Source organism: Neltuma alba, unplaced genomic scaffold (genome assembly GCF_004799145.2).
Source record: "Neltuma alba isolate B1F8T4 unplaced genomic scaffold, ASM479914v2 tig00011945_pilon, whole genome shotgun sequence".
NCBI classification, from domain to species: Eukaryota; Viridiplantae; Streptophyta; class Magnoliopsida; order Fabales; family Fabaceae; genus Neltuma; species Neltuma alba.
In genome coordinates, this window is record NW_021636530.1 from 13,915 (window position 1) to 38,163 (window position 24,249).

Sequence of the window (24,249 nt, forward strand, 5' to 3'; positions counted from 1 at the left end):
CTTTTGCTGTCTTAGCAAGTAAGTAGCCCTCACTAATCTCCATTGTCATAAAGTTGCATAGCCACGTCATTACGAGATTGTTCTCAGCGAACCATGTGTCATAGCTTGGGTCATTGGTGCTCGATTGTGGAGCTTCCCCATTGACATATTTTTCCTTTCTCCTGCCTTGTAAGTACATAAGTACACATTGAGACCACTGCAGATAGTTGCTTCCCTTCAACTTGTGGACAATCATCATCTGTTGAGTCTCGATTGCTGTCCCCTGTTCTAACCCATAGATGAGGACATAAATCTTGATGACATAGACGAGGACGATGACTAAGTCTAAGATGTTGTTTTGGCCATAAGAGCCGAAGAAGCCAAGGAGTTATTTCCTCCAAGACGTCTTAATGTCCCGAACAGGGGTGGAAATTCATTCAATTCCATTAGGGTCATTACCCTTTCATCAAATTGCACATGCGAGTTGTGGGCTTGTGCAACTTGATAGTTCGCACTCTGTCACAGGCAAGGTATTAAAAACCAAACTGGTTACTAAACTGGTTAAAGGTGTGATTCAAGGGTTAATGGTTCAAACTAGAATCAACTTAGGGTCAGGCTAGTCATGATTAAAATGATATATTTTTAAATATATATTACTCAGTGTAGATAATAATAATATAAGTATAAACATAAATGTCAAATAATAAAATTAAAATAATATATGAAGAGTTTAAAAAAAAAATTTAAAATAAACATGTGAAAAAATATTGTGACCTAATCAAAATTCTAATCCTTTTAATAATTTTTATAACAAAAAGTTGGTAGGTTTAGGTATCGAAAAAAGGTCGAAGCTAGCGTATAAACTAAGCCTTTTGGCTGCATGTTCTTCTGAACCTCTCAAATGCTTTGGTAAGTGTAGCAAGACATTGATTGAAATTAAATGGTGTCGAAACAAATATACATTTTGAATCTGATATCTTTTCATTTTTCGGTTCATTCGTGGCTACTTCTCTCTCTACCGTTCACTCTTATTCCTCTGTCTCTTTGCATTGTTCATTCTCAAGCACTCTTTCTCTCTACAATCTGCACGACGATATTAGGTAGGTTTTCATGGCTTTTATTTTTCTCTCTTCTTTCATTTTTTATTTCACCTTCATCCTTCTTTTATTTTGTTTTTCTCTTTTGTTTTTATTCTTCTCCTATCAAAATCTTCGTCTTCTTTTCCTTCGTGAAAACACTTGAAGTATGAGGCTAGATTAAGTGTGTTATTTTTGTCAAAGCAAAACGATAGCTATCTCAGCATCTGGAGGCAAGAAAAAAAACAAGTTGGTAACCCCCCTAACCTAGCAGGTTATCTGGGTTACTTCCTGTTCACGACGGGTCATATCGAGTCAGACTATCGACTAACCAGACAAGTGGCCGGTTTACCGGCTTTCGGCCTGAACCAATCGATTCGGTCTGGTTTTTAAAACCATGGTTGCAGGTGTTTGTGACTCAAACTCCTTCTCCCATGATCGTGCACTCTAATACCATAAGCAAATAAGGGCGAAAAAAATAGTTCTGTGTCCTTTATTGACTGAATAAGGGTACATTATATAAAGCCAATAAGACTATCTAGGGTAAATCTAAGATGAATCTATATCTAAGATAAATTTAGGATAAAAACAGATAAATCCTAACATAATCAAGAAATATAGTGTATAAATTAATCCTATTCTCTAATAAGTGAAAACACTACTTATTGGGCCTGGGCCTGGGCTACATCATCTTCCAGCAAAAAATAAGATGAATTTTTTTTCACCTGTGGATAAAACCGCGCTGAAAAAAGAAACTAGCATTGATATTCAACTTGAATTTGCCAAGCTTTCAATCAAATACTTCATGTCATTCTATTTTATATTGATATGTAATACTAAATGGTTTATTCTAAAAGTAGTTTTCACATCCATATAACTTGTATTGAATTGATCTGTTAGAATTGCTATAAAGAAAAGAAACTATTGATTACATTTAAGTAAATCATCGCAATACTATTATTTGTTTACAAATTCTATTATTGTTACGTTGACATTATGAAGTGATAAAGATTTTTTAATAAAGTAAATTCTATCCGTGCAAAGGACGGACAAGTCAATGCTAGTTCTGCAATATAAATAAGATTTGAAGAAGTGCATATACCATGAATTGCTGATTAAATATGATAAATAGAGACAAAAGGCAAAAACGAAAAAAAAAAAATATAGGCTCTTATTTTATACCGAATTAGCCATGTAAAATGAGGAAATAAAGGCCTTCACAGTTTATGACTGACTAAGCTTTAGAATTCTTCAGTCCAAAACAAAAAAACAAAACAAAAAAGGGCTTTAGAATTCTTCATATTCCCTTTTTATTGTTAATTGTTAGAGAGAAGATGCATAAGGAAAATGTTTTAAATATAAAATATAATTTGTAGTGCAAATTGCACTATAAACAATATTATATTCATTATTTAGTACCGCAGGTAATAATATAAGAAACGCACCAAATTTAAATAAAAGGATAGAAGTAGGTAATAAATGCAAAAAAAAAAAAGGGCTAAGATCCATGGTTCATAAAAAGGGAATGAACGTATACTAGCAACATGATTGAAAGGTAATTGACTTGGATTATTGAATCGTGATAATTTGATGAGTAATGTTGCATTAAAGTCTGTTCCTAACTGAGCTGATTACGCACACGTGATCGGAAAATGAATAGGAATATAGATATAGATTAATAGATTACATGAAACAAAACCCAAACATTATATAATTAATAAAGCTTTGAATGACTGAAACATTCTTCTGAAGATCCCACATGATAAAACTTCTTCATTAAAGGTTTTTGTCAATAATTTTTTCAAAAAAAAAAAAAGAAGCTCAAGCCCCGTTTTTCTTATCCAATTTTTGAATTAGATAATACCCCAAACTTTTTTTTTTTGGGTGTTTTGAGTATCCTCCTATTCAAATGATGAAAGGCTAATCTCTCGAAATACTGTCAAGCGTTATAGTAAGGAATTGTTAAATCCATCACGAAATGTGTTATTCTTTTATTGAATACGTGCACACTTGGGCTCAGAAGAAGCCCATTAAATGAGGGGTAGTGAGAAATTTCTTTTGGGCCATTTGTATAGCCCAAAAGATGTGCTGATAAATCTTGGCACAAAACAGTCACAGATCATGGAAGCACAGCGTGTCCTTATTGCATTTTTCATTTATTTTTATTTTCATTGCAGAGTTGATCTTCAAATTTATAGTAAATGTGTTATATTTATTGTTTTATTAAAATATTATTTAAAATTTTCTAAAAATAAATCTGGTAGCATAATTCTTCCGGGAACTGGATGAAAAGTATCAGGCATTAAACAAAACTCAAAGGGGGGGGGGGAACTCACTTCATTTTTTTTTTTTTGAGAAATTTCATCGAAAAAATTATTCAATAGCATTGATTTTTTTTTCTTTTTCGTTATTTCGTTAGCGTTGAAGTCCTTGAACTCTAATACTCCTCCGATCCTAATTATAAGACCCAATTGACTTATTTGAGGAAATTAAGGAAGTAAGTTAAGTTCGTTATTTATAATAAATAAGTGTTGTCATTCCTAAAATATCCTTGCTAATTAAGTATATTGGCTAAAACTATCATTATTAGAAGGATTATCTTGGAAAAAAATACATAAATATAAGAGACAAAATGGATTAGGGTCTTATAATTAGGACCAAATAAAAAGTCAAATGGGGTCTTATAATAAAGACCGGAGGAGTAATTAATTAATTATTAGCAAAATGTAAAGATGTATGATTAAAACGTCGTGTCGTTTATTCACCCCACTTCAATGTGTGATCTAAATATGATGTTGTCAACTTGTCATTCATTGGGTTGTGTCACAGTTTATTAGTTATGTAATATTTAAGTAAGCGAAACTTATTTTTTAATTACATCGTGGAGGAAAACAATTAAAGCTTGGGGCTAGTTTTTAAATTAATGAAATTTGAGGACATAAGAAGAATAAAGGTAAAATTCAACAGTTAATTAAGTCATATTACACAATGATGGCCTTTGACTTCATAATTCCCTCAGAAAATGACTTCAAACATTAATCTCTGATCTTTTTCAAGATTCCTATGTCAAAGCTAATTAAGTTCAACTTTTTCAGAGACAAATGAAGACCCAATTATATCTCCACACTTAATAATTATTTTTTAAAAACATTTTTAATTATTGAACTAAAAAGAGGGAAGTTAACTTATTGGAGTAGTAGTGCCTAGCTTCAAACAAGCTACCACCATTAACATCTAAAAAAATTCTTAGTGCGTTAATGGAGTCAAAAAATAAAGCCCCTTCCATATATATAATCACATTTTTAAGTCAGACAAAAATACTCCATCAATGTTCTGTGGGGGATTTTTTTTAATTTTTAAATGTTTTCAGGTGATTTTAATAAAAGTAGGAAGTAAATAATTTATTTTAGACGCACAAAATCATTTGGTAAAAATTTTCCTGAATATATTGTGATTGCTTTTTCTTAGAAAAAAAAATCCCTTAATTAGAGTCGTATTGCTTGTTAAAGACAGAGTCAGAATCAAAATTTTTAAAAAAATACGAGAGATAAATATAACCATTAATAATTTTGATTGCAGATTTTATTAATGTAATTTGGTTAACTTGCGATTAGCTTAAATTTTTCAAATATGGTGAGCTGGCGTTTTATGGATTATTTTTATCTTTCTAATAAAATTGTCTTTTAATAAAAAGGAAAAAGAATGTGGATATTTCATTTACAAAAATATCTTTTATGTTTGCCTTTACTTTCAGCATAAATATATAATTATGTATGTGTAAATGTGTACGTATTTAACAAATTAGTGCAGGAAAATTAAAAAGTCACTGTTATGTTTTAGATAAATTTATCATAAAATGAATAAATAACACCGACAATATCTGAAGTCTGAAAAGGGATGTTTAAGATAACACGTTCAGCAAATGTTTCCATTTAATTATATTACACATGTATGTATAACCTCAATTGGTCCATTTGACTTTACTGTCCCTCTAAATTTCACACACAAAAAGCATTAATTTATTTCTAAAGTGTGAAACGCATGGATTCTTCAGTTTTATTATTTAATTTCGCGCATAAGATACCCAACTTAATCTACTTCAAACAATTCATTCCAAGTTTGAAAATCAATCTTTTTAATAATGTGAACGAAATTATTAAGACAAGAAGGATTTAATTTTATTATTTGCAATTATCAACAATTAAAAATACATCAAATATACTACTATCTCCAGTTCTTAATATAAGACCCTGTTTGACTTTTATTTTGATCATAAATATAAGGCCCCATCCACTTTATCTCTCATATTTATGTATTGTTTTCCAAGATAGTCCTTCTAATAATTGTAGTCCTAACCAATATAGTTTATTAGTAAAGATATTTTAGAAAAGTCAGTACCTATTTTTTACAAATAACTAACTTAACTTCTTTCCTTAATCTCCTCAAATTAGTCAACTGGATCTTATAATTAGGACAGGAGGTAGTACCTTCGGTTCTTAATATAAGATCTCATTTGACTTTTATTTTGGTCCTAAATATAAGACCACAATTTACTTTGTCTCTCTTATTTATGCCTTTTTTTTCCAAGGTAATCCTTCTAGTAATAGTAGTTCTAACCAATACACTTAATTAAGAATGATATTTTAGGAAAAACAACATCTACTTGTAACAAATAACTAATTTAACTTATTTTTTTAATCTCTTTAAATTAGTTAACTACCTCTTATAATTAATACCGGAGGTAGTATGTGACGCATGCTCATTATTGGGCAGCGACCTAATAAATAATTAGCAGCCTCGTAATGAAATGCCAATGGCTGTCTTTTATTTTATGGCCTTTGAATTGTCGTTTTCTATTTTTTGAAAATATTAAACGATAAACAAGTACGCTCACATGTTACATAGTGATTCGAAAAGTAACATATATAATACTAATATAACTCGATCATACATTTTTTTTATCAGATTGAAAATTTTTAAAATGTAACCTTTGAATTGTTTCATTATATTTATACGCTTTTGGGTTATTTGCAACAGCATTTTTGTGCCCCACAAGTTCACAACACAGCGCATATAAATTCCATGACAATTAGTAGTTAAAAAACACAAGTAATAAGTTCAATCAATAAAAAGAAGTTGAATACTAAAACCATTAAAATAATCAATGCATTTTTAATTTGGTAAAATTCCAAGGGACGGTCAAAGGCAAAGGAAAATTTCTTCACTGGTTTTGGAATGGCCAGTCCAGCTTCATGTTGAAAGTTATGTTTCAGTGCTGTCCGTCCACACCACAACCGCCCACGCTTCCATCTTTGAGCACCAGAGCCCTGGTCTCCTGTCAATGGGGATGTGCAAAAACTCAATGATTCGGTCTAGTTCAATCCAACCTGACGTGGTATGATCTTATCCAATTTAGTCCAAATAAAACTATATTATGACATTAGATTAAATTGGACCAGATTGGTTGATTGGGTGAGACTGCATTTCGGACCAAGTGATCGGATCATCTGGACTAGTCCGGTTTAATCTAGGTGAATTTTTTATTTTTTAATAATTTATAATTTAGATGTTACCTTTATTTTTTTTGATGTTTTTAGAGATATATATATATTTTTTATATGTTTTTAGATATATATATATATTTTTTATGTTTTTAGATATTTTTATGTATTTATGATGAAATCTTAATATTTTAGGATGAGTTTTACTAGTATATGATTATATGTATTTTTTATTATCTTAAATTGTATTTAACATGTTGAAATCTTACTTCCCATAAAGAAAAGAAAAGGAAAAAAAAATTAGAAACCTATACTTTCTGGATCAATCCACCAGTCTGGTAAACTAAGTCCAGTCCAATCCAACTTCAAGTCATCACTGGACTGGACTAGATTACAGATTGCCAAACTCAGCCCGATCAAAAATCAAATCAAACTTTGGATTGGGTTATGATATGATCTGATCCGATCCGATCTGTTCGTTGTGCAGTCCTACCTTTCATGATACATGCTCCGCCCTGATTGGATCGAAGGGGATGCACTTTTAGGAAATTTTCATTATCATTTTATATTATTTTTTTATTAAAATTACTGAGTTTATTAAAACCATTTTTCCCAACCCCTCCGTTGATTCCTTGGCTCAAAGCGCCACCGCCGACACTGGGGCTGCGCCTCATTCTTGTAGACCCGCTGTCGCCACGTGGAGGGATATGGTTGGTTTCCACCACACATAGGACAGGATATGGCAGAGTACCGCGTCTGTGGGCCCACGCCTGCTAATATCCCAAAATAATTAGTACTCACCGGTCACTGGATTCTGTTTATAAGATCGCTTGAGAAGATTTTATGTAATCTAGTATTCATATGCTATCCTAATAAATTTTTAACTTTACTATTAGAATTTTATTTTATTGAATGGTATACGGAATAAAGCTAAAAAATTATTAAATTTTAAAACAGAATTAATAAAATTTAAAATTTTCTTAATTTTATTTTGGTATTATAAATAAAAATATAGGAATATATCAAATGACAAATATTCAGATGTTCTGAATTATTTCAATTGTTTTATTATATTTAAATTTCAAATATTTCAAATACTAACAAAAGTTTGGCAGCTAATAAGTATTGGGTTCCAGCCTCCATTTACGTACCATTTCTCTGTCGCCTCACGCGGCAAAATCTGTGTTTCTGGAAGGAAAACAATACTACCTCACATGGTTTTATAATTAGAATTGAACGTAGTATTATTTTTTATTTTTAATTACATTGTCTTTGCGTGCCCAAAATAATAAAATCATATATCTTGGATAACAAAATGTGAGCTTCCACATTTTTTATAAAAGAAAAACAAATATATATTGACAGTATAAAAAAAAGTTACAAAATAAAAGTTGCGGTAATCCGTAAGAGAGTACAGAGGGTGTTTGACATTCTCAAAACCGCGGTTTCAGAAGCATTTTTCCGCAAAACGAGATAACTTTCTCCACATATTTACTTTGTAACCCGTAAAAGTACTTTTGAAACCATGGTTTGGTTTCTATCCAAACACCCCATAATAGATCATAAGAAACTAATAAGGTCTAAAAAAAGAAGTAAATTAAAGAGAAAATCGAAAAAAAAAAAATTCATATTCGAGCGTTCCTTTTCCTGCTTTTCTCGTAAAAAATGCGTTGAGAAGTTTCTCTTTGTGAGTTGTGACAAACAATTCAGATATGCTCAAATTCAAAAGGGGTGACGGTGATTTAAGATTTAATTTTTTTAAATAAATATTATAGAATTTGACCAGTGAATCCCCTTGGTTGAGGTTTCAAGAACATCTGACATTATTAGCATTACAAAAATAGATTTTTATGGTTTTTAAGGTAAAGCTACGTACCTTCACGGTATTTGATTTTGATAGAAAACCGCCATGTTCCCCATATTCATAAAAACAGGTCAATTTCAAAATTTCAAATATAATCATTGAATATGTCCATAAAAACAATAATTGATTCATGTTCTTACTTCTTATATTAATTATAATCAATTATTTTCACTAAAAACGTTGTAATAATTATTTCAAAACTTTCATTGTTGTCTAGCCGCTTTGAGGTATGATTTATAATAAAATCATTTCGAAATTCGTCCTAAATAAACTAATTTTGATCCCTTTTATTATCATCACCAATATATATTTAAAAAAAACTATAATTACTGCATTATTATTCATTAATCATAAATAAACTCGTGCATTTTTTTTCCTTACCACTACTGTACTTCATGCATAATAAAAAAAATAAATAACATGTATTATTTATAATGTTTTGTAATTTTTTTAACAAAAATCTTATTTATGTATTATCATAAACAATATATATACTACCTCCAATCCTAAATATATATAATACCTAATTAACTAATTTGAGTAGATTAAAAAAATAAGTTAAATTAATTATTTGTAATAAATTAGTATTTTTTTAAAATATCTCCGCTAATTAAGTTTATTGATTCGAACTATCATCATTACAATGACTATCTTTAAAAAAATAAATAAATATCAGAGATGATATGAATTGAGATCTTATATTTAGAATTAAAATAAAAATTAAAAATATAGGAATATATCAAATGACAAATATTCAGATGTTCTGAATTATTTCAATTGTTTTATTATATTTAAATTTCGAATATTTCAAATACAAACAAAAGTTTGGCAGCTAATAAGTATTGGGTTCCAGCCTCCATTTACGTACCATTTCTCTGTCACCTCACGCGGCAAAATCTGTGTTTCTGGAAGGAAAACAATACTACCTCACATGGTTTTATAATTAAAATTGGATGTAGTATTATTTTTTATTTTTAATTAGATTGTCTTTGCGTGCCCAAAATAATGAAATCATATATCTTGGATAACAAAATGTGAGCTTCCACATTTTTTATAAAAAGAAAAACCAATATATATTGACAGCATAAAAAAAAAGTTACAAAATAAAAGTTGCGGTAATCTATGGGACGAGAGTATAATAGATCATAAGAAACTAATAAGGTCTAAAAAAAGAAGTAAATTAAAGAGAAAATCCAAAAAAAAATTCATATTTTCTAGCGTTCCTTTTCCTGCTTTTCTCATAAAAAAGTTGTTGAGAAGTTTCTCTTTGTGAGTTGTGACAGACAATTCAGATATGCTCAAGTTCAAAAGGAGTGACGGTGATTTAAGATTTAATTTTTTTAAAAAAATATTATAGAATTTGACCAGTGAATCCCCTTGGTTTAGGATTCAAGAACATCTGACATTATTAGCATTACAAAAATAGATTTTTATGGTTTTTAAGGTAAAGCTACGTACTTTCACGGTATTTGATTTTGATCGAAAACCGCCATGTTCCCCCATTTTCATAAAAACATGTCAATTTCAAAATTTCAAATATAATCATTGACTATGTCCATAAAAACAATAATTGATTCATGTTCTTACTTCTTATATTAATTATAATCAATTATTTTCACTAAAAACGTTGTAATAATTATTTCAAAACTTTCATTCTTGTCTAGCCGCTTTGAGGTATAATTTATAATAAAATCATTTCGAAATTCGTCCTAAATAAACTAATTTTGATCCCTTTTATTATCATCACCAATATATGTTAAAAAAAAACTATAATTACTTCATTATTATTCATTAATCATAAATAAACTCGTGCATTTTTTTTCTTACCACTACTGTACTTCATGCATAGTAAAAAAAATGAATAACATGTATTATTTATAATTTTTTGTAATTTTTTTAACAAAATCTTATTTATGTATTATTATAAACAATATATATACTACCTCCAATCCTAAATATAAAGCTTAATTAACTAATCTGAGTAGATTCAGAAAATAAGTTAAGTTAATTATTTGTAATAAATTAGTATTTTTTTAAAATATCCCTGCTGATTAAGTTTATTGGCTTGAATTATCACCATTAGAATGACTATATTTAAAATAAATAAATAAATAAATATAAAAGATAATGTGAATTGAGATATTATATTTAGAATTAAAATAAAAATTAAATAAAATCTTAAATTAAGGGCGTGCGATAATATATGCAGATCCCATAAATTATGATGAAACGAGATTGAAGATAAAATTGAGGAAGAAGAGCTTGGAGGGGAAGCAATATGTAGAGTGGGGCCAGAGATTAATAGGGTGTGAAGACCATAGCAAAAGGAGGGGGGAAATTATTAGATATGTTGCTGCCGCGTCATTCAAATTCCCCTATTAAAATAATCACAAAATATTTTACTAAATAAAAGAATTAATAATGATATGTTTAGGGAAAAGGAGTATAAATATAGCAATGAGATTATGAATGATCCAAAAATATGTTGTCATCAGCGTGACGACACGTAGACGCAATGGGAATGCCTCCGAAAAAGCAGAGAGCCACACCCCCCCGTCCCCCCCAATAAAGTTTCCGCGTAGACAGGTGGATGGGATTGCCGTTCCACTCTACATTTCCCCCCACACTATTATTATTATTATTATTATTACTATTACTGCTACTACCACCATCACTATTATTATTATTTCTTTTCTCTACTTCACAATTCATCCATTATATTACTTCCGATCATAATATAAAAAATAATTAGAAATTTAATTTAATCATACATTTCAAATATTAATTCACTTTGTTTTGGATATTTATGTGTTTTTTCCCAATAATTTGACTATTGAGTTTTTATTGATAGGCAGTGTCAATAAATATAATTAATAAGAATATTTTAAGAAAAATAATATCAATTTATTATAAATGACAAATTTGAATAATTTTTTAATGTCGACAAATCATTTATCAAGCTCTTATATATTTATATATATTATACAAATGAAACTTATTGATTAAAATTAACTCCAATTTATATAGATAGTCATTATATAACATTTATGTAAAAAATTGCAGCGTTTATAATATGTCATGAACTCTAAAATTCACGTTCAATTCTATGTGAAACATGGCCCTCAATTTACTTATTTATAGCTAGTGTGAATATTCTAATTCTAAATTCAACTTTTAGCCATTTATTTTAAATTGATACGGGTCATCATTATATCTTGTTACTATTTTCTTGAAATTTTTATTTTATTAGTAAATGTATTTTATTTTGTTAATAGGTCCCATATATAATTATGCAACATACTTCAGTGCAATGCATTGTTATAAGCATATAGCGTGAGAAATAAAATAAGTCATAATATTCATAGCATTTTTTTTCTGTCATCATCACTCACACATTCACTTAACAATTTCACACTTAAAAGGGTCTCAAGAAAAATGTTTAGTGTCATAGTATGATAGCAGAGAATCTTTATATTACTATATATAAATATATTTATATAAGTATATTTTTTGACCTAACTGAATGAGGAAGGTTAATTGTTTTAAGAATTCACAATACAATGAACCAAAACTGAATGATGTGAAGGCTTTTGAAATTAATGGTCATAAAAAGGAAAAAAGGTTGAATTTTTTCCCCTTTTTGAAATTAAATAAGGTGGAATGAAATGGAATTATAATAATAATTGTAATAGAGAAATCTCTCTTGAATTTGACCCCTAAGCAAAAAAAAAAAAAAAGAACTATGTCATCCTCCTGTTGTTTTCTTCTTTACACGATCCACACCTGCCGGTTCACACTTCTCTCTCTCTCATCAATCCCTTCCTTATTCCTCATCATATATATCTCTCCCTCTCTTTCTCTCTCTTCTCCAACCTCCCCAGAACAAACAAAAACCCTCACAAATTCAAACATTCTCTCCCTGCTCCTCTCGTAATACCCAAATCAACAATCACTCGCTACACTTTTCTCGATTCGATCAATATTACTGAATGGATCAGATTCATCTTCATCATCATCATCTTCATCCCCAGCATCAGCAGCAGCAACATCATCATCATCATCTTCCTCCTCAGCCTCTTGGTATTACCATGAACGTCGATGTGGGTAGTGGCGTCGTCGTCGACAGGTTGCCTCAGTGGAGCGTCCAAGAGACGAAGGAGTTTCTGGCGATTCGAGCAGAGCTGGATCAGAATTTCATGGAGACCAAGAGGAACAAGCAGCTATGGCAACTCATCTCTAACACCATGAGCGACAAGGGTTACCTTCGAAGCCCAGAACAGTGCAAGTGCAAGTGGAAAAACCTCGTCACCAGGTACAAGGTACCAGCCACCTCCTCCTCCTCGTCCTTGTCCCTACTTGATCCCTATCTGTCCCTCTAATAATCAAATCCCAATGAAATCTCTGTTTTCTCTTTCTTTTACAAAGCTGCGATTCACATGATGGCGCTTTACAAAACAGGATCGTACTGTGTCCGATATGTTTGTGTGATGTCGGCATGACGTTGTCCGGTATTTATATAAACATGCTTGGTTCTTGAAGGATATGTGTTTGTGAAAAGTTCTAGCTCGTATGTAGCTTTTACCTTTCATGGGTTTTCTCCTAACTAACTTGTTTGGTGCTTCGGTAACATTGAATAATATATACTAATTATATACGATGTAACATTTTAAATTTCAACTAAATTCTGCATATGTACTTCGTAGTTAATTGTCCCTACTTACAAGATTATTGCAGTGTAATCGTTTATAACCTAGATCATATAATTCGTATTCTTAATGCTAGCTGGCTAATATCTCAAGTTTTGCAACTAATCATTGTGTGTGTGATTTTTATATGTAGTAACCATGGCATTAACGAGTTGCCATGAAGGATTCATTGATGTCTTGAGATCAAAATCACACACACACACATATAATTCTTTTGATCATTCTCAAGTAGGACATGACCCACTATATCTGCCATTAAGACATACTTCTCTGGTCCTGTCTATGGCACACAGAGAAAATGTATTTTTTGTTCTATTTCATAGGGTACTAAGAGAAATTTTTTATATGGATGTACAATTTCACCATTTATTTATTATTATGTTGACTTTATTTATACAAGGTATAATGTATATTAATTAAATAGGGATAAAGTTACAAAGTCATTAAATTTTAAATAAAAGTTAATGAAATTTAAGTTTTTTTTGTCTGTGTAAAACATATTGGAAGTGCTTTATAAATAGGACTAAAGGAGTATATCTTAGTTGATCTAGTCACAACTTTAACCTTCATTGAAAAGTTGTCTTATGGTTTAATGGTACGGAGTGAAAAAAACATTGTGTATATAGAATACATTTTTCTCCATATTTTACAAACATTTCATAATAACAGAAAACTACATCATTAGCTAGATAGATGTTGCTAGATTTGATCTTTCAGATTCACGTTATTATTAGCTATAAATTAGACCAGTTTGGGTTGGGATAGAGTTCAAAAGCTCTTATAAGCATATTTTACGTAAATCGAGATAAATTCTTCTTGTATACTTATTATGAATTCCATAATCACGATTAAAAAATTACTTATAACATATTTTATATGAGCCCATTATAGTTTGTTAGAACCATATCTATCCAAACCACTAATAACATAAAAGTTCACTGAAATATTCGAAAATCACGGTTAAAACTTGGAAGGAAACTATTACCAGAACTGGTTTGTTTTAGTGTTAGTAATGTTGCCAGATTTGCTACTTTTCTCTTATGCGTTTTGTACTGGCTTTTATGAAACGGAAGGGATGTGAAACAGCGGAGCCAGAAATTGTGAGGCAGCAATTCCCATTTTACAACGAGCTTCAGGCGATTTTCACGGCGAGGATGCAGAGAATGCTGTTGGTGGAGGCGGAAGGCGGAGGAGGGAAGAAGAAGACGGCGAACGCGTCGTCGGAAGACGAGGACGAGAACGAAGAGATGAGCACAGGTCAGCTGGGAGAGAGAAGCTCGAGGAAGAAGAAGATGAAAAGGAGCAAAAGTTACAGCGAGAATTACAGCAGTAGTAACAAGCTGAAGGAGATTCTGGAAGAGTTCATGAGACAACAGATACAGATAGAGTCACAGTGGATGGAAGCCTTTGAAGCGAGAGATAAAGAGAGGAAGATGAAGGAGATGGAATGGAGGCAGGCCATGGAAGCTCTGGAGAATGAGAGGATGGTGATGGAGCAGAGATGGAGAGAGAAGGAAGAAGAGAGAAGGATTAGAGAAGAAGCTAGGGCTGAAAGAAGAGACGCTTTAATCACAGCTCTTCTTAACAAGCTCACAAGACCACAAATGTAGTTAGTTAATTAATTATATTTATATTTTGCAGGATTAATTAGTTGTAGTTATAGATTAATTATATAGTTAATTATATTCTAGAACCCTCCTTTATTCTTGAAATATCTATCTAAGCTTCCTTCATTAGCTAATCAATTTTTTCTTTGATGTCCCTTCATTATTATGCTGTCTTGCTCAATCCAGCAATTTTATTAGCACAAGCAAACTTAGGGATAAGCTTTAATTTAATTTTCCAGCAGAAAAATAAAAACAGGGATAAGCTTTAATCCCCCCTTTTTTTTGTTTGGAGTTATTATTAATAATTGTAATTAATTAGATAGTCCTCCTTTGAAGGACAGAAGCAATTTAAAAAAAAAAATGTTACGCAGCATTGATTTTATTTATCATTAAATAACTCATTCTTTTGTATCATTTATATTAAAATAATAGCAGAAATGCGTTGTCCCATATTAATTAATGCACTTTGGTTTAGTTTTATTCAATTAAATTTGATTTGTATGGATGGAACCACATGGGGTTATAATTTTATGGCGGAATCAATGATTGAAAGAGATGAGATATATATGGAAGAAATATGAAATAAGCGGACCTGCATCATTATTGAAGGGATCTTTCACATGGAAGGTTACGTTTTTGCGAAAATAAAAATAGATAAATATAGTAGTTTGTGTTGTGAAACATATATATTTGATTATATTGTAAATACTATATGAAGTGTTTCTACCTGATAATATACACACGCTACATGAGGTGTGTGGGTCACATTCATATACACTATATATTTCTTTTTTTTTATGTTTCACGTGATAGTTTTCCCGTGATCTTTTCTCACAAGAATCCAAATTCGGAATATGAAATATATTCTCAATGAATTAATAAAATACTACCTCATATTTTTAATATAAGAGTTAGTTGACTAATTTAAGTCGATTGAAGAAGCTAATTAAGTTAATTATTTGTAATAAATAGGTGATGTCTTTTCTCAAATATCCTTGCTAATTAATTGTATTGGCTAGAACTATTATCATTATAAGGACTATCTTAGGGGGAAAAATGAATAAATATAAGAAACAAAATAAATTAGAGGTTTTATATTTAAGATCAAAATAAAAGTTAAATAAGTTTTTATATTAAGGACTGAAGGTAGTATATAATAAGTGTTTAAAATATACCTCATGCCAAATGATTTTAATTAATTTCTTGGCCAATGTGTATCCTATAAGTAAATGACATTATTATTCATTTTCATGTAATGTAACTAATGAAATGTGATACAAACTAAATTTTATATTAAGAATCAAAAGTAGTAGTATATTTAATTTAATATAGGGTTAAGGTGTAAATTGGTCCTGAAAATTTTGACCATAGAACTCTGTGTATTTGAAAGTTTTTTTGAAAACAAATTTGCTCTAAAAGTTTAAAATCATAACAATATTGTCTCGTATCATAAAAAAGCTACGTTGATTGTTAAACTAGTGACATTGATTGTTAACATTTTTAATAATACGGGATAATATTGTTACGATTTTAAGCCTTTAGAACAAATATGCTCCCAAAAAGATTTCTAGATACCTGATGCTATTGAGTAAAAGCTTTCGGGACAAATTTGCTTCTTAACCTTTGAATATATAATAGATTAAAGTGTAATCAAGTAACAAATATATAATAAATTAACCTGAATATCAAATCATATATATATATATATGCTTGTATTATAAATCAATTGTTGAAATATTTTTTTTATTAATAAAATATTGGTGTTATTGACACATTTAGTTTTTTCTCTTGGGGAGATATTAAGTTTTTATAAAATATGATGAAAAATACTCTTTCGATCCTAAACATAAGACTCATTTTATAATATAATTTATACTATAAAATATTTCTTGCATTTACAATGTGAGGAGTACAAATATAAACGGTTCTACCCACACCTGGACAATTTCTTGAGAAAAGTCAGAAGTTTGAAATTTTTTTTTCTCATTATTAATTAATATTTCATAACCTGGCACTATCAAATCACAATTATGAATTTTATCATGCAACTCTTTGATTTGATCATGGAGGGAATGGTATGGACAAAGAGTTGCTTCTGGTAGTAGGTGCAGATACACACACAGAGAAAATGATGGAAAAGAGCAGAATTAATTAAGTTAATTAATACTAATTACCTAACACTTAAGAAGATAATGCTCATCATCATCATAATGTCTATTCCATTCAGAAGCAACGTTTTGAGGTTGATGGACCATTTGCTTCAATCATCGCTTTACCGAAAGTGCTTCCACTTCCACTTTTATTTTTATTACACAACCAACAGAAAATCAAATAAATATACATATAAATTTCTTTTCTCTGTTTCAAAGATTGGATTCAACCTTAAAAAGAAAGAATTAACACACCAGTGGGACCGATAAATCAGTAAATCAAACCCTATTTTAATTCAAAAATATTAGATATCGCATGTCATCTAGCTTCTTTAAAAATACATTATGGAAAGAAAAACTCAATTAATGAACTTGTAATTATTTGAACATTTTGAAGGAAAAAATTACATTGAAAAGTTGGCCGAAAAACATAACCAGTTTTTTTCCAATACACAAAAAAGAAGAAGAGTAAATTAATCATTCACTTGAATCTGTCATTGATAAATTAAAAAAAAAGGGTAAATTAAGGAAGAATCAGTCATTGATAAATAATCTGAAGCTTGGATTCAGATCTGACATGGATTAATGAAAACCTAAGTCTGGTTATGTGAATCCACTACATGAGGAGTCATTTCATGAACAAGTGCAAAACATTCTTTTATTACTTCTGTTCACAATGAACTCTAAATTCATATATAGCATCCTTTAGGAATATAATATTAAATTTATGAGTTATGGCTGTGAATTATATATTTTTAATACTGAGGACTTGAAATTGTCAACAAGAATAGTAAGATACTGAGATTCTACAAATTATTTATTGGCATGATTCCGTAATAATTTTTTCTTTAAACGACAAAATACTTTGTCGGTGAGCATATGAACACTAATTTAATTATCACATAGGGCGACTATATATCGTCCAAAACATATCTGGCAAGTAAGTTTATTTTCCGTTTTTCTTTACTTATTTTTTTTTCCAAAAAAAAAAGTGGCCAGTAGTGAGCAAGTTGAGAGAAGGCATCATTGACCATCATTATTGATTTATTGTATTATCAAGTACTACCTCCGATCCTTAATATAAGATTTTGTTTGACTTTTATTTTGGTCCTAAATATAATATCTTAATTCACTTTGTCTCTCATATTTATAAATTTTTTTCACAAGTAGTCCTTCTAAGAATAGTAATTCTAGCCAATACACTTGATTAACAAAGATATTTTAGGAAAAACGATACCTATTTATTGCAAATAACTAACTCAACATATTTTCTTAATCTCCTCAAATTAGTCAACTAACTCTTATAATTAGGACCGGAGGTAGTATATGATTTGATATTATGAGTTCAAATAAAAAAAAATAGTTGATGATTTTTTTTAAAATTTTGTTGGTCTCATAAAAAGAATACATGATTGGGCTAAAATGATGTTAATAAAGAATAGTGTTGAATGAAGACAATTATGTGGACCATTATGTTTCCCTTTTATTAAAGAGGAAATTAAGTTAAAAAGGACGGTTTGTATAGTACGGGATAGGGACAAAGTTGATCCAACGACCTACAACTGTCATAATTCTTACTATACTTTTTGATTAAATTACAATAATGACACGACAATATTAATTATAACCATAATATTCAAGGATTTAAATAACTATATGTGAGAATTTTAATATAGCTAGTGTGATGTTATTGGATTAGATACCATGGCAATGAAGATTGATTTATTTAGTCAAAACCAACATCATACCCCTAAGAGGAGCTTTATGTCTTCTCACGTTGTTGTAATACAGTATATATGGTTCTAGATATAAGATTTATTTTATAGTACATGAAGTGCAATTTGTATTATAAAAGTAGATATTATATTTAAAATTAGAGATACTATTATGTGGTGATTTTTTCTCAAATGATAAGTGTCTTAGGAATTGGTTGATAAAAACTGAGTTACTTTAATATACAAATAGGGTGATGTTGTGATATAGACAGAGATCAGAGAAAACAATAAAATCATTATTGAGTTAAGATCTTTAAATATTTTGAAAGTATTTACGAAGAAACACCCAACACTTGAAAGTTTTTTTTGCTCTAATATACCAAAAAAGTTTTATCTTATAGCATTTCTGTCCTTAACTATCAAGTTTGACCGTTAAAAATACAGGTCAAACCATATAATTTAATAATAAAACTCAACGATGGATAATGATCAGAATATATATTTGTTACGAAAACAAATTTTTAGGATGTATAAAAGTTTTTTAAAAAAAATTCAAATACTAGATGTTCTTTTGTGAATATTTCCAAGGTATTTAAACACCTTGACTCATCATTCTTTTATGAAAGATTTCATTTTTCCATTAAAAATATGTCAAGCATGGTCATAGGTACGGTGGTGGGCAGGAAAAATGAAATTGTTCTCCTTCTGTATGATTTCACTTTTTGCATTAAAAAAAAAGTTTCATAACCTGAAATTGTTTTTAGACTGAATGACTTTCTTATAAATTTGAACTCGTTTGCCAGGTGAACAATTTCTACTATAGTAATTGGTAATTTTGTTCATTGTTTATAGTATTTTGGTTTTTTTTTTTAAAAAAAAAAGCTTCAAACAGTTCACAGACCCGTTTTCCCATCTACCATGATCCGACCCGATACTCTTTGACCTGGGGAACAGAATGAAAGGAACAGGAGAGAGGTTGAAGCGGAACAGGATAACAGGCAAAGCAACACTGTGGATGATTGATAATAGCAATAATTGATAATTTGATTTTTGTGTGGGATTTGCCTGCTGCTAATTAATAATTATTTATTATTATAAATTCGTGAAAATAAAATAAAGTGATCAACTTTTTAAAGCCATATTTTTTTTTGGGGTCAAAATTGGGCCAAACGTAACCCTAAAAATGCTGTTTCGCCTAGGCTTAATCAAGCACTGGACCTCTAATCTTTGACCAAGTCGAAAACACCAATGGCCAAGCCTAGCTTATGAATAGGATAGCCCTGCCCTATCAACCTTCAAATCTAAAGCTGCAAATGTTTGGGTTTTGATGGATCTGATACACCCACAAAAAGTCTATTAAAATTATGAAATAATTCTTAAAATACTTCATCTTCATCTTCTATTCATTATAATTGAAGGAGTATCTATAGAGATAATTTAAAAAAAAATTAATAAATATAAAAAATGAGTTTTATATTTAAGATCAAAACTATCTCAATAATTGAATCTTATACTAAGGACCGGAGAAGTATTTCATATATAATTATATTCGAATCTTTAAAAATCAAAATTTTATGTATTTTTATTGATATGATTGGCCTATAATAGAATTCAACACAGGGATAATTGTATTTGAGTTTATAATGTGACATTAGTGTGAACACATTTAAGCCAACCCACAAAACCATACAGGAATGCTATAAGATCAGAGTGCCTGGTGATGCTAGGAAGGGCCCCGGCTATTCATTGAATGAAACTAGTAGGGTGTGTTTTTTGAGAGTGTGAACATCATCTTCCTCCTCCGGATTCAATTCATGAAGCCTTTTTCTGGGAATTCTTTTCCCACTTGCTTCCTCTCATCATTTATCTGCTTTCATTTCCTGTTTTTGACAACCTCTAGTACGTATTAGCATACAACGGCCTCCTGCCAGTCAAAGTTCTCTGTGGGTAACCCTCCCTATGAATATCGGCCTCTTAATAAAAATGCCAATATGATGAGTACAAGCCTAAAAGAAAAATCTAATATATTAGGAGGGAGAACCCGTTATACTTATAAATCTCACAACATTTGTGAGATTTTCTAATTTATACTCTTGTGGTCCTATTTATAAGACACTTCCAGCATATTTCACATAGATCAAGAAAAATTTTAAACTTCATTAACTCTCATTTAAGATTTAATGACTTTCCAACTTTATCCCTATTTAATATACATTATACCTCATATAAATAAAGTTAACACAATAATAAATGAGAAGTAAAATTGTACATCCATACAAAAACTTTCTTTTAGTACCCTATAAATAACACAAAAAAACACCTTTTCTTTCTTTCTGCTATATAAATAGAAATAGGGCAAGAGGAGTAACTCATAACTTGGTATTTCTCGTTTGATCTGCGAGCTGAGAAATCATGTTGGAACTTGAAACTGAAACCTGGACCCTATACCTACCTATACGAAGCCAACACAAACTTGATTGCACTAGTTTATCAAAATCATTCAACAGTTTGAGCTACTATTTTAATTGGCCCAAAAAAAAAAAAACAACCACGTGGGAACTCGAAGCTAAACTTTGACCCCATATACGTGAAACCTACACAGTTGAAGTTTGTCGATCAAATTCATTCAAGAGTTTTAGCTGTTTGTTTTTTTTTTTAATTGAACAAAACTACCGTAACTTCTCCTCCTCCTTATTTATCATTGTTTGTAAGGAAATTTTAATAAATTCAGTGACAAAGACTCATTAAGGCTAGAAAGGATCTTGAAAGAGAGCTTATAAATCAGTTGTCAACAGCATACATAACTCATTTCCACCTTTTTCCCCTTATCTGTAGTCTTTCTTTTATCCAAGGTCATTTTATTTAAGGCACGATTTGACATTAGATGCGACCACCTTTTCTAATAAGAATTCAAATCTCAGTTGTTTGTTAGACCTAATTAATTTCCATATAGAAACATCTCATGGGTTGGCCTACAACATGTACATATGGAAGGGGAAATATAGTAAAACTACCTAGTTATAATATACATGCGTAAGGTCATGAAGACAAAAATTGTGGTAATCAGTGTGTTAAAAGTTCATGGACGACCTCACGCAGCAAGAGGTCGAAGATTTTATGCTCAAGAAGCAAAGGGATTTCCTCAAAACAATCACTCCCAAACACGCCCTTCTTCCGCCCGACACAATCAAACATTTGCACATCGTTTTCTGTTAATTTGAGAATTTTGGCCATTAATTCTGAGCATTCCTCTGTTTCACTTTTATGGTTGCTTTTGCCTCCAGACAAACATCTCTCAGCTGAAGATTCTCTCTTTGACTTTGAGGCGATTCCCTTTGTTTCATCTGCAAAAAGTTTGAGATAAGCCCTCCAGATTAGCCATAAAACCACATGGTTCACGTCATGTTGTTGGTTTTAACTAGTTCACTCTACTATTAAATTACACTATGAAAAGACTGCTAAAAATTTTCTCTTTAAGTTTTCACTGTCAAAAGATACTTGAACTCAATTAGTTGAAAGACTTAAGTGTAACCCATTTTTAGTGAAATTCATTTTTATAAGTTGTATGTAATGCATCTTTAATTCTGTGCAAATCATCACATAATATGTTGCATATAGTTGAAGAAAAATTATATCTGTAAAATAAGTTACACCCACTCAATTCAAATCATTTTAAGCAAAAAAAAAAAAGTCCAAAATAGCGAGGGACTTTCCAGCAATTTTTCTTACATTATTTGATATTTAATTACACAACTTTTCCTTCATTACATGCAAAATATTTTTTGTAAAACGAATTTTGTTAAACTTAGGCATAACTCATTTTTATAATTAACGTGGAAAGTGATGGCTGAAACTGATTTTACTTATCAAGGGCCACATTATGAACTTTTAATTTATATAAATAATAATTATTCTACGCAATTCTCTATTTTTTTTCCCTTGTTGGAAATTCAGAGATCAAACCTGTGAAGTTGGTTTTGCTCTGCAATGGAAATTCTTCGTCGTCGCCAACGTCTAAAACTGAAACAGGGCTGAGATCTTCAAAGCAACTCTCATTCTGCATCTTCTTCGGCGACTTCCTGCTTCTGACCTTCTTTCTGAATCTGGGTTCATCCACAAACTCCTCCTTCCTCATTCTTGGACTCAAGCTACCAGACCCATAATCTCTGCTTGCACTTGTCGAAACAGAGACTTTTCTTCTAGGCTCATTCTTCAGCTTCGAAATCTTCTTCTTCTTCTTCTTCGTCCCCATTATTCTTCTCCTTCCTCTGTTTCTTCGATTCTTGCAAACCCACCTCCTGTTTCTTCGACCTGTGCCGAACAACTTCACCGGGCCTCGATTCGCGAGCAGCCATGTCAACATCGTCCCACAAGAAAACGACAACGTCGTCGTCCTTCTCCGGCTGCAACGACAGCGACGTCGCGGGAGACGACGACAACACAGGAACCTCACGAAACGACGACGTTCTGACGCGACGATGGCTGCCTTCTTGCTCTTGGTGGGCGGGATCAAACCGGAGCAAGTAATCGATGAAGTTAACGGACTTGCTTCGGGGAACCGAGTCGGGCGCGACCCGGATGGAGACCCGGGGGTTGTTTGGGAGCGAGTCTAAGCCCATGAGCCTGGCGACTAGACCAGGGGTAGGAGGAACGGGACTAGACTTGTCTGGGAGGGAAGGCAGTGTTTGGGGAGGAGGGAGGTGATCGGAGGGGTGGATAGGAGGAGCATTGGTGGAGTGAGCACAGAGAAGGAGGCGAAAGAAGCGAGAGAAGCATCCTGATTTTGCTGCTGCTTCTTGTTCAGCCATATTTCCAATCTTCCAAACGCAGCCTTGAGTAAATCCGGAGGAACCAAGAAGAACGGAACTGGTACTTGGTGAAGCCCGGAGGAGTAAATGAGTTGAGAATGAAACTTAACTGCTTATTAAGAGAAGGATCTCTGCCTCCGCCTCCTGTGTAAATTACATCTAAGGACACTTTTCTCAACAAAAATTAGGCCATCATGGAAAATTAGCGGGTGTTTGGATTAGCCTTTTTTTTCAAGGGGTCATAGAGTTTTCCAAGCACCAATGATGCTGTGTTCTCCGGGGCTAGAATAAATGGGATATTAAATCTAGGAAAAATAAATTTTTTCATCCTTTAAGTTTTGATTTACTTATAACTCTCAGCCATGATTTGGTATAATTCAGTCCTTCAACCTTTAATCATTTGAAAAATTCATTTGAAACTCAGCTCTTAAATTTTTTTTCATTTAATAATTTATATATGATTCTTCTTGAACGAGTTTCAAATGAGTTAACAAGTTGAAGCATCAAGTTACATCAAGTTATAATTGAAAAACTGAGTCATAAATGAATCAAAAATTTAAAAAGTAAAATACTCCTCCGGTCCTTATTATAAGATTCAATTTGACTTTTTATTTGGTCCTAATTATAAGACCCAATCCATTTGTCTCTTATAGATAATCCTTCTAATAATGATAGTTTTAGCTAATATACTTAATTAGCAAGGATATTTTAGGAATGACAACACTTATTTATTATAAATAACCAACTTAACTGACTTCCTTAATCTCCTCAAATAAGTCAATTGGGTCTTATAATTAGGACCGGAGGAGTATTAATTTTTTCCTTAAATCTATATAAGCATCA

General features: G+C 31.0%; 3 protein-coding genes across 3 annotated transcripts; 1 reads left to right on the top strand and 2 right to left on the bottom strand.

Moving 5' to 3' along the window:
* Positions 1–12,264: 12,264 nt before the first annotated feature.
* On the top strand, positions 12,265–14,887 carry LOC114719770 (trihelix transcription factor GT-3b-like). Its single transcript, XM_028905299.1, has 2 exons — positions 12,265–12,739; positions 14,200–14,887. Exons 1-2 carry the CDS (start codon positions 12,410–12,412, stop codon positions 14,734–14,736), a joined length of 867 nt encoding a protein of 288 aa, XP_028761132.1. The 5' UTR covers positions 12,265–12,409; the 3' UTR covers positions 14,737–14,887.
* A 6,710-nt stretch (positions 14,888–21,597) lies between these two features.
* LOC114719767 (uncharacterized) lies at positions 21,598–22,830 on the bottom strand. Its single transcript, XM_028905297.1, has 2 exons — positions 22,562–22,830; positions 21,598–21,942 (listed from the first exon to the last, which is right to left on the bottom strand). The coding sequence occupies exons 1-2, from the start codon at positions 22,731–22,733 to the stop codon at positions 21,662–21,664; spliced, it is 453 nt and encodes a 150-aa protein (XP_028761130.1). The 5' UTR covers positions 22,734–22,830; the 3' UTR covers positions 21,598–21,661.
* Positions 22,831–22,845: 15 nt separating this feature from the next.
* LOC114719768 (uncharacterized) lies at positions 22,846–23,411 on the bottom strand (the record flags this gene model as incomplete). The annotated part of the gene is made up of 1 exon (XM_028905298.1): positions 22,846–23,411. A coding segment is annotated over exon 1 (561 nt), but the record flags the coding sequence as incomplete, so codon positions are not given.
* Between the last annotated feature and the right edge of the window lie 838 nt (positions 23,412–24,249).

Excerpts from the sequence above, each read along its gene's own strand:
- LOC114719770 (XM_028905299.1), top strand. The coding sequence starts at position 12,410 with ATGGATCAGATTCATCTTCATCATCATCATCTTCATCCCCAGCATCAG. Across the intron at positions 12,740-14,199 it reads ACCTCGTCACCAGGTACAAG|GGATGTGAAACAGCGGAGCC; the intron begins GTACCAGCCACC and ends ATGAAACGGAAG.
- LOC114719767 (XM_028905297.1), bottom strand. The coding sequence starts at position 22,733 with ATGAGGAAGGAGGAGTTTGTGGATGAACCCAGATTCAGAAAGAAGGTC. Across the intron at positions 21,943-22,561 it reads GAGCAAAACCAACTTCACAG|ATGAAACAAAGGGAATCGCC; the intron begins GTTTGATCTCTG and ends AACTTTTTGCAG.